The 10,818-nt window shown below is 55.7% G+C and overlaps 1 protein-coding gene across 2 annotated transcripts; it reads left to right on the forward strand.

Moving 5' to 3' along the window:
* Positions 1-4,026: 4,026 nt before the first annotated feature.
* On the forward strand, positions 4,027-10,764 carry LOC102442030 (protein DENND6B). 2 transcript variants are annotated; one of them, XM_006107264.3, is made up of 8 exons: positions 4,035-4,261; positions 8,500-8,538; positions 8,612-8,654; positions 9,192-9,304; positions 9,660-9,740; positions 10,203-10,308; positions 10,421-10,500; positions 10,583-10,764. In XM_006107264.3, exons 1-8 carry the CDS (start codon positions 4,100-4,102, stop codon positions 10,664-10,666), a joined length of 708 nt encoding a protein of 235 aa, XP_006107326.1. In that variant the 5' UTR covers positions 4,035-4,099; the 3' UTR covers positions 10,667-10,764. The 2 variants fall into 2 exon arrangements, 1 of the variants encoding a protein (XP_006107326.1); XR_002827341.1 differs by having other exon boundaries at positions 4,027-4,261; positions 10,248-10,500; positions 10,583-10,648.
* The last annotated feature ends 54 nt before the right edge of the window (positions 10,765-10,818 follow it).

Raw genomic sequence — 10,818 nt, forward strand, 5'->3', positions numbered from 1 at the left:
GATACTTGAAAAATTGGTTATCCATATGCAAAAAAAATAATTTAAACCCTTCATACCACACACAAAAATTCATGCAAAATGAATAGACTTATGTGAGAACTGAAATACTTCTAGAAGAAACATAGGAGAAATTATTTGGGTTAGGAAAATATATCTTTTTTTTTTTCCTCACCAGAGGACATTTTTTCCATTGCTTCACGGAAAGAGTAGAAGGGAGGAAGAGAGAGAGAGAGAGAGAAGAGACATCGATTGATTGCCTCCCAATCAGGGAACTAACCCGACCCAGGTACGTGGATCAAGAAAATGCCAGATATCCAGACAATGGACTACTGTTCATAGAAAGGAACAAACTACTGACATAGGCAACAGCATGGATACATCTCTGCAATATTATGCTAAGTGCAAGAAACCAGACAGAAAAGACACATTGTATGTATTCGGTTCCTACTGTTACTGTAACAAATCACCATAAACTTAGTAGCTTAAAACAACACACATTTACTTTCTTACACTTCTTTTTTTTTAAAAAAAAATCTTTATTGTTGAAAGTATTACATAGGTCCACCTTTCCCTGCCATAAACCTCTTCCAGTCCCCTCCCGTGCTCGCCCCCAATCCCCCCCCCACCCCCACCCCCCCGTGCTCACTACCCTTTTCTTACACTTCTAGAAGTCAGAGACCTGCAATGACTGGTGGCTAACGTCAAGGGGTTAGGAGAGCTGTTTCTTCCTCTTTTAAAAAAATATATTTTTATTGATTTCAAAGAGGAAGGGAGAGGGAGAGAGAAAGAGAAACATCACTGATGAGAGAGAATCATGGACCCACTGCCTCCTACATACCCCACACTGGGGATCAAGCCCGAAACCTGGGCATATGCCCGACCCAAAACCAAACTGTGACAGCCTGGCTCATAGGTCGATGCTCAACCACTGAGCCACACCGGCCGGACCAAAATATTAATTATTGATGTGATTCTAGGCAGGAGATAAATGGTCATTGTACCATTCATTGATCTCCTCTGCATGTTCGAACATTTCATAATAGAATCTTTGAAATCATTTGAATGCTCATCGCTTTGTAATTGGTAGCAGTTTCCCTACCTTGGTGATTTATGAAATAAGGGTCCCATCACAAGTTCAATGACAGGTGGTCATTATAAAGGGTAATAATTTTGTGGCTCCCATATTCTTCATTTCTTAGGGTCCCTTGCAGTGAGGTTGGGACCACGTGACTAGTGTGGGCCCACCTCCTGTAAGTAGAAGTGATGGAGACGTCACCTGTAGGCCAAGGCAATTCACAGCTAGAGGCCTCATCACTCTCTTTCCCACTGCAGGTGACCACGGAGGCCCTGAGCTAGAGAAACAGGGACCCCCAACTCTCCTACCAGCCACCAAGATGGGCTGTCCCTGCAGCCTAGCCCGGCTGACCATGGAATGGGACAGGGGAGGTTCCCTTAAAAAACAACAACACACCAGCCCAGCGGGCATTGCTCAGTGGTTGAGCTTTGACCTAGGAACTAGGAGGTCACAGTTCAATTCCTGGTCAGGGCACATGCCCGGGTTGTGGGCTTGGTCCCAAGTGTGGGGTATGCAGGAGGCAGCCGATCAATGATTCTCTCTTGTCACTGATGTTTCTATCTCTCTCTTCCTCTCCCTCCCTCTCTGAAATCAATAAAAATATCCTATATAATAAAACCCTAATATGCAAATTGACTGAACAGCAGAACAACCTGCGGAATGACTGGTCGCTATGATGCGCACTGACCACCAGGGGGCAGATGCTCAACGCAGGAGCTGCCCCCGAGGGTAAGGCGACCAGCGGCAGCAGCGGGGTTGGGGGCAGTGCTGGCCAGCGGGCAATGTCAGACCCCCAGCCAAGGTGGGTGCCAGTGGGGGCCCCCTGATCACTCCGCCCGCCGGTCGCCCCACAGATCGGCCCTGATTGCCGGCCAGGCCTAGGGACCTTACACTATCTATTGGGAACAGTCTCTTAGATTTAAAAATTAAAACCGGGCAAGGCTGCTCTAACACTGAAAAAACAGGATGATGTAGCAATGACATGCATGGACTCTGGCTTGCACATGTTGTGGTCAGCCCTGATCCTGACACTTATAACTGTGTGGCAACGCCAATTACTTCTCTCTGCTTCAGTTTTCCCACCCATAAGATGGGGAAAATGGTGCTACTGCCTCAGAAGGATCCTATTATGTACTACTTTTTATAATCAGGGCAAAAAAATGTAGCTGCCCATACAGCAGCAAGATGCCTTTCACCTGTGTGAAAAGTGTGGTCACTGGTGCATGCAGCGTCCCGGATTGTGAGGATGTCTGACTGCAGTTGGACATCCCCCAAGGGCACAGGCCGGGCTGAGGGACACCCGCCCCCCCGTGCACAAATTTCGGGCACCGGGCCTCTAGTCTATATATATAAAAGGCTAATATGCTAAGTGTCTGACCATCTGGGTAATGATGTAGTAACACCCTGCTTCCTCTCCCTAGCGACCAGCCTCCTTGAAATTTCTTCAGCCCAGGAACATGACTTGCTCTATAGTTAGGTGGAAACATTTTACACTGTAACCAAATGTCTGCCTCATCTCATTTGATCCTCACAGAAGTTCTGAAGTACGCAGATAGGAGACTCAGTGGAATCCTATTTTCTTTCCATTAGCCAGAAAACAGAGCTTTAGAAAGCTTAGAAACTTGACCCGACTGAAAAGAAGAAATGGTGGACCTTGAAAATGACTTCAGGTTTTCTCACTGTGCAGAATATAGTCAAACACTGCTGCAGTTAAATATTTCACCTTTTGTTCTCCCTTTGTGATCTACAATAATCATCTGCTTCGTGTTGGTATTTACTGCTATGTTGCTGACAATTACCTGAAAGAGAAATTGGGGTGCTTCACTGGGCTGGGAAAAGTTTAGCTAAACCAGAAAGCCGGACTAATGAAGCAAGTTTGTTCTATATCTAGAAAAGGCTAAGTTGACTCGCGCATGCGCGATACATATAAAGCTCTCGCTGCCGCCAATCGCAGGGCATGTCTTTCCATTTGTCATTGTAAGTTGTGAATTTGGTTGACACTTCCATTATAGAGAAAAGGCGAATATCGATATTAAAATATTTCTTCTAATTAATTCCCTTTCTTTTTTTTTTAAATATATTTTATTGATTTCTTACAGAGAGGAAGGGAGAGGGATAGAGAGTTAGAAACATCGATGAGAGAGAAACATCGATCAGCTGCCTCCTGCACATCTCCCACTGGGGATGTGCCCGCAACCCAGGTACATGCCCTTGACCGGAATCGAACCTGGGACCTTTCAGTCCGCAGGCCGACGCTCTATCCACTGAGCCAAACCGGTTTCGGCTAATTCCCTTTCAATGTACACGAATTCGTGCACCGGGCCACTAGTATTTTAATAAAATAAACACCTAAAAACTAAAATATATGACCTGTCAGTTAAGTAGTTACTATCTCAGCTTCAAACTCGTTCTTCACTCGGCTGTGACACTGGTGGCCTCGCAATGCATCCTGGCTGGTTTCGGCCATTACGCCTGGGACGGCGAGCCGGGCAGCCCGACGAGGCGCAGAACACTCGAGGGCGCGGACCAGGAGGCCAGAGCAGGCCGTGGGCGCCGTCGCACGCCCCGAGGACTGGCCGTGGGGAAAAAGACGGCCCGGGCAGGCGCGAACCCGGGCCGGGGCAGCTCTGCAGGGCCCCAGGGAGCAGCCGCGGTGCAGACCCTCATCGCCGGACTGCGCGACTAGTGGAAAGGGAACATCCTGCCCAGGGCCCAACGCGCGTCAGACCCACTTCCCGGGTCCCCCACAAACCCGCCGGAAGTCCCGCCTCAGCGTTCCGGGCCGCTCTAGCTCGCGCGGGCCCGTCTCGCTGGTGGGCTCGGCACCTTTCCGCTGCATTGCGCTCCTCCGGCCGCCAGGGGGCGGCGAGACCTCTGAAAGGCCTCTCTGGCCCACGACCGCCGCTCGGCTGCTCCGCGGCGCGCTCCCGACCTGCGCCGCGGCCACCGCCTCCAGGCAGTTACCGGGCAACGCCTCCTGGCCGTTTCCCCGGCAACGCGCTGCAGTCAGCTACCGTCTCCGCGATGGACGCGCCGTCGGGCGCCTGGCCCCGCCGGCCTCGCGACCGCCTTGGCGCGCCGTCCTCGGGGGCGCGGGCTCCAGCGACGCCCTGGGCGCGCTTCTCGGCCTGGCTGGAGTGCGTGTGCGTGGTCACCTTCGACCTGGAGCTGGGACAGGCGCTGGAGGTGAGCGAGGGGCGGAGGGCGGAGGGGGCGGTGGTCCCGCGGCCGCCGGCCTTTCCCTCTCCGAAACTCTGTGCTGTCACTTCCTGGAAGAGGCGCGCCCCAGCAGAGGAAGGAGAGGCGACTTCCCCCCTGGGATGGAGGAGATAGGGGCCCTGCACTGTGGATAACCCAAGCGATGCCCTTGACTTTCCTCAAGAAAAAACAACCTCGTTTCCCCCTTCCCCATAGTGGCCGCGGCACCGTCTCCCCTCCGTTGCTCCAGCCAGAATCCCAGGGGTCACCCCAGCCTCCTCCCACCCCACCCCACCCCACACACACACACCCTATGGGCGGAAGAGGCTGACACTTCCACTGGCAACAAGGACCTCAGATCATTCCCCCCGCTGCTGTGACCTCCTCCTTTGTGGCTATTCTGCTTAAATCCGGCTGCACCTCTTCGTTCACTTAGAATCGGATCCAGACCCTGTGGGTCCTCTTCCAGCCTGCTGCACCCCGCTGGGGCCTGGGTGTTCCCACTGTCTGCAGTGCTCCCCGCCCCCCACCCAGCAGCTTCTCTTCCTCTGGGTGTAGGTGAAAATGCAGCAGAGGCCTTCCCAAGGGCTGTCAGGATGGTCCCCACGCCCTGAAGGCCATCTTGCAGGCCAGGAAGCTGGCCGGTGCAGGGGAGGCTGGAGTAGACCTCACCACACCCTCGGGGACTTCTTGGGAGGGGACAGGCAGGGCACCTGGGGCTGCAGCTGGCCCAGAGGAGGCTGGCTGCACACCCATCCTGGAAAGCCTATGGGGATGAGGGATGTTTTTATTTGAGGCCTTGCTGAGCCCCGCAAGGCCATGGGAAACCCAGGTCTTTGAGACAGAAAGGGCTGACTCTCAGTGAGGACTCGGGCCCTGGCACGGTGCCCAGCTCTGTGCAAACCCCACCCACCAAACCATCCCCACCAGGCGTGCGTTACTGTGTCCGCCCAGCTCTTGGAGGGGCCCAAGCATAGAGAGGTGAGGTGGTGCGCCCAACATCACAGAGCCCACATTCTTACTGTTGCCCAAATTGTTCCCCATAAAATCACAAGAGAAGTCCTGGCTGAGTAGCTCAGTTGGTTAGAGTGTCGTCCAGCTACACCAAGGTTACAGGTTCAATCATGTGGGAGGCAACCAATACATGTTTCTTTTCTTTTAAAAAAAATATGTATGCACTGAGTGTCCAGATTATTATGACCACCTGATGTTTGTAGGCAAATTAGCTGTAATTTCGCGCTGAAGTTGCTAGAGGGCCAGACCATTATAAATAGGGAAGCAGGTTGTTTACCACGACAGTAGAAGTGATTTTTTTCTGAAGATATGGGTAAACAACTCGATTTAACAGCCTTTGAACATAGGATATATTTGAACATGAGTGGCCAGATTATTATGACCACCCCATCAGTACTTCGTTGGGCCACCTTTTGCCTTCAATACTGCGGCGATTCTTCTTGGCATTGACTCCACGAGACGTTGAAAGGTGATGCGAGGAATCTGACACCGTGCCTGATGAATAGCACTGTCCAGTTCTGTGAGATCTGATGGTTGTGGAACCAGCTGCCTGATGGCTCTTTTAACTTCGTCCCACAAATGCTTAATTGGATTGAGATCTGGGGATTGTGGGGGCCACCTCAGCAAGGTAAAGTCTCCCTCATGTTCTTGAAACCACTCCTGCACAATATGAGCACTGTGGCATGGCGCATTGTCTTGTTGGAAGAAGCCATCTCCATTGGGATATGTCTTCAACATGATAGGATGAACTTGATCAGCAATGATACTTAGGTATGTTGTGCTATTCAGACGTTGTTCCACACGAATTAAAGGGCCCAAATCGTGCCAGAAAAACATGCCCCAAACCATAACACTGCCCCCACCAGCTTGAAGGGTTGTACTCATGCATGTGGGGTGCATGCTTTCATGCTGTTTCTGCCAAATTCTCACTCTGCCATCTGCATGATGCTACTGGAAACGTGATTCATCCAACCACATGACTTTTTTCCAATGCTCAACTGTCCAATCCTTGTGTTCCTGTGCGAATTGGAGACGTTTTATCTTGGTAACTGCAGACAGCAAAGGTGTTCGAACAGGCCTTCGGCTTCCATACCCCATACGATGCAGTGTACGGCTAATTTGCCTACAAACGTCAGGTGGTCATAATAATCTGGCCACTCACGTTCAAATATATCCCACGTTCAAAGGCTGTTAAATCGCGTTGTTTACCCATAACTTCAGAAAAAAGTCACTTCTACTGCGTGGTAAACAACCTGCTCCCCTATTTGTAATGGTCTGGCTCTCTAGCAACTTCAGCACGAAATTATAGCTAATTTGCCTACGAAGGTCAGGTGGTCATAATAATCTGGACATTCAGTGTGTGTGTATATATACACAGTACACACATACACACACACACACACACACACACACACACACACACACAAACGTTAGAGGCTGCACCCTCTCGCAGCCCGGGACTCCTTGGGGGATGTCTGACTGCCAGCTTAGGCCCGCTCCCCTCCGATAGTTGGACATCCCCCGAGGGGTCCTTAGTGTTGCCTTGGAGGCAGGAGAGGCTCCCGCCACTGCCACTGCGCTCGCTCGCCAGCCTTGAGCCTGGCTTCTGGCTGAGCAGTGCTCCCCCTGTGGGAGTGCACTGACCACCAGGGGGCAGCTCCTGCATTGAGTGTCTGCCCCTGATGGTCAGTGCGCATCATAGCTACTGGTCATTTGGTCAATTTGCATATTAAGGTTTTATTATATAGGATAGGATATGTATTTTATTAATACATTTTTTATTGATTTCAGAGAGGAAGGGAGAGGGAGAGAGAGATTGAAACATCAATGATGAGAGAGAATCATTGATCAGCTGCCTCCTGCACACCCCACACTGGGGATCGAGCCTGCCACCTGGGCATGTGCCCTGACCAGGAATGGAACCCTGACCTCCTGGTTCATAGGTCGATACTCAACCACTGAGCCACACCAGCTAGGCTCACATCAATGTTTCTTTATCTCTCTCTCCCTCTCCCTCTCCCTCTCCCTTTCTCTCTCTCTCTCAAATCAGTAAAAGCATCTCCTCAGGTCAGGATTAAAATAATAATAAAATACAAGAGCAGGCCCTGGCCGGGTAGCTTATTTGGTCGTCTGGACACACCAAGGTTGCAGGTTCCACCCTGGTCAGGGCACATGCAAGAATCAACCCATGAATGCATACGTAAGTGGAGCAACAAATTGCTGGGGTTTTTTTCTCTCTCTCTCCCTTCTTATTGCTCTAAAATCAATAAAAAAAAAAATTTAAATCACAAGAAAAGTTAAGAGATTATTTCATTTCCTTACGGCATTTTCGTGTCTAATTTTCTAGAATGTAACCATTTAGAAAGTGAATTCTAAGCAAGTGGCCTTACAGCTCTGTGTGCTTGGGCTTCTGGGCAGCTGATGAGGCTGCACAGCTCAGGGCGTGGGTGCTGGGAGCCCAGGGCCCCTCGGAATCGTCAGGTCTGTGCAGAGACCCTGCCAGGAGTCCAGTGGGCAGTGCGCCCCCCGCAGGTCACTCAGAGCCGGTCACTTAGTGTCCGGGTTTTCACTGACCATCCACTCCCAAGGGGTGTGACTTGTCTAGCTGGTCACACTCACTGGACACTGCGGAGCCCAGGGCACACTCCTGGAGCTCACACTCGGGGCGGGGCACAGGTCAGAAGCTCCCGGACCCCTGACTAGTGGGGGCTAGTGGAGAGACAGCGAAGCCACTGTGTCAGGTGACGTCTGCGTAAAGAGCAGGTGAGGGGCCTGCTGGCCCGATCTGAGAGCCTCCCAGGGGAATGGCATAGCTCAGGCCTTCTGGCTGGTGGGATGGGGTCCAGGAAGTGGGAGGGCCCTGCAGCCAGTCCAGGCGAGAGAGACCATGGCAGGATCTGAAGCACCTCCTGCAGCTGTGGGGACAGAGGGCCGATGGTGGAGTCAGGGAGACCCAAGCACAGTTTGGGCAAGTGGCCTCGAGGGCCAGGGGTGCAGGCAGGGAGGTGGGGAGCTTGCCCAGGGGTGTGCTGGCCAAGGTGAGGAGGGTCCTTAGGGGCCTGGTGCTGAGAGGCCTGGGGAGCCCGAGGCGGGAGAGGCAGGAGGGTCTGAGCCAAGGAGGAGGTGCGCTTGGCGGGGTGGGGGGGGGCGCGGAGAGGAGCACACTGCAGCCCAGCAGCCCGCCAGCCTCACCGAGCGCTCTGTGCCCGCAGCTGGTGTACCCTAGTGACTTCCGGCTCACGGACAAGGAGGTGGGTCCCGCCCGCTGGGGAGCAGACGGCGCCCAGGAGCGAGCCAGCCCTCACCGGGTTTCATATGTTTCAGAAAAGCAGCATCTGCTACCTGTCCTTTCCTGACTCCCACTCAGGTAGGCGACTCCAGCAGCCTCCCGGCTCTGGGGGGTGGGGGTGGGGGTAAGAGGAAGAGGGTGGGGGGGAGACCATCCGGGAGCCCCTGGGGCCCAGGCCGTGCCCAGCACAGCCCAGAAGCGCTCTGAGGAGACACCTGAGCCCACCATGCAGCAGAGGCAACAGGTTCCCTGATTTGTGCGGGAAGAGGGGCCAGCGGGGTCTGGACTCCTTCAGGCCACCAGGAGCTGGCTCTGCTGCTCCCCCGCTCCGGGTGCTGGGCTCAGCCTGCCCGCCACACTGCCTCTCCGGACTGCCACCTGTGCTCCGACAGGGGCTGCTGCCCGTGCGTCTGGGTGCGGACTTTACTCTGAAACGCAGGGGCAGGAGTGAGGACACAGGGGCTTCCCCTGGGAGAACCAGACGCAGCAGCGGGGCTTTCTCTCTGGGGCCTTCAGCAGTCAGACTCACAGGGCCTCCCCGTCCCTGTGTCCCCACCCACGCGTGGTGGCGGGTGGGCCTCCGGCCCTGACATGGAGGGGGCTGCCCCTTCCCAGGCTGCCTCGGGGACACGCAGTTCAGCTTCCGAATCCGTCAGTGTGGAGGGCGGAGGAGCCCCCGGCCCACCGACGACAGGCACTACGACCGCGCGGCCCCCGTGTCCCTGCAGGTGAGTGGGCTGCCTCTCCGGCCTCCGCTGCCCACAGGCCAGGCTCAGGCTGGCCCGGGAGCCCCTCCCAGGTGCCTGGGCCTGTGGGGCAGGAGGGCGCTGGCCAGCCCCGGCCTCCACGGAGCTCTCCCTGTGCACATGCGAGCGGCCGGGTGTGGCTGGTGTGCAGCGGCCTGGCTGCTCCCCAAGTCTGCACAGATGGTCCTCTGGAGGTGCTTCCCCGCTTCTGAGTGGAGGGTGCGCGGGCCTGCCCCCAGGACCAGGGACAGCGTGGAGCAGCCCCGCAGAGTGGTCTGGGTCTGGGTGGGCAGGAGCCGCGTGGGGAGTGGCGCCACCTGCTGACTGCTCCTTCCAGAGGGAGTCCGCACACTACTTCGGCTACGTGTACTTCCGGCAGGTGAAGGACAGCTCCGTGAAGAGGGGCTACTTCCAGAAGGTGAGCCCGGGGCCCCCTGAGGGGCACCACTGAGACAGGCGCTGAGGGCAGGGGCACCGGGCAGCAGGCAGGGGGTGAGGGTGCCCCCCACCCCACCCTTGCTGCAGCCCCTCCCTCACCCAGCACAGCACCTGGCCCCAGACCCCCTGCTTCTCACTCTTAGGATTAGGACGTGAGCTTCAGCCTTGAGCTCAGACCCCCAGAGAAACCTTGGCCACATGCATTTCCTCTGAAGGCCCAGGGTCCAGCCCCACCCGTGTCCTCGGGGTTTCCCTTCCTGTCCGGGGAAGAATAGCCCTGGGGTCCGAGTTGGGCCGTCCGGGGACAGCTGTCCTGTGAGCTGGCGGAGCGCACGGCCCTGGGTGACGGGATGAGCCAGGCCCAGGGCCCTGCAGACGCCTGCGCGGCTGGGTGACCTCTCCCGGCGCGGCTGGGTGACCTCTCCCGGCCGTGGGCCTGCAGTCTCTGGTGCTGGTGTCCCGCCTGCCCTTCACCCGGCTGTTCCAGGCGCTGCTGAGCCTGATCGCCCCCGAGTACTTTGACAAGCTGGCGCCCTGCCTGGAAGCAGGTGAGTGGCCATTGGGACAGCCAGAGAGTCTCATCGTCCAGCTGTGGGACCCAGTGGCCTCGGCAGGCCGCTTCCACAGGGCAGGCTCTGACCCTGACCCCCTGGACTACAGTGTGCAGTGAGATTGACCAGTGGCCGGCCCCGGTGCCTGGGCAGACCCTGAACCTGCCAGTCATGGGCGTCGTCCTGCAGGTGAGGGTGGCCGGCCGGGCGGAAAGGTGCCCAGGGCATGGGGGTGCCACTCCTGGCTGGCAGCTGCTGCCTCTACCCCCAGGTACACGTCCCATCCAGGGTGGACAAGCCCGAAGCCAGTCCTCTGAAGCAGTGTGGCCAAGAGGTGGGGCCCCTCCTGGGCTAGTGGACGGCACCTGCATCCACCCACTACCTGCCTGGACCTCCCCACCCCCCTGCCAGGAGCCCGGTGGGATGGCCAGACCCCAGGCAAAGCCAGGGGCTTGTGTCTGGGTGTGGGGCTGGGTGCGCCCCCCCCCCCCGTGCTGTGGGGGGTAT

Source organism: Myotis lucifugus, unplaced genomic scaffold (assembly GCF_000147115.1).
Source record: "Myotis lucifugus unplaced genomic scaffold, Myoluc2.0 scaffold_1083, whole genome shotgun sequence".
NCBI lineage: Eukaryota > Metazoa > Chordata > Mammalia > Chiroptera > Vespertilionidae > Myotis > Myotis lucifugus.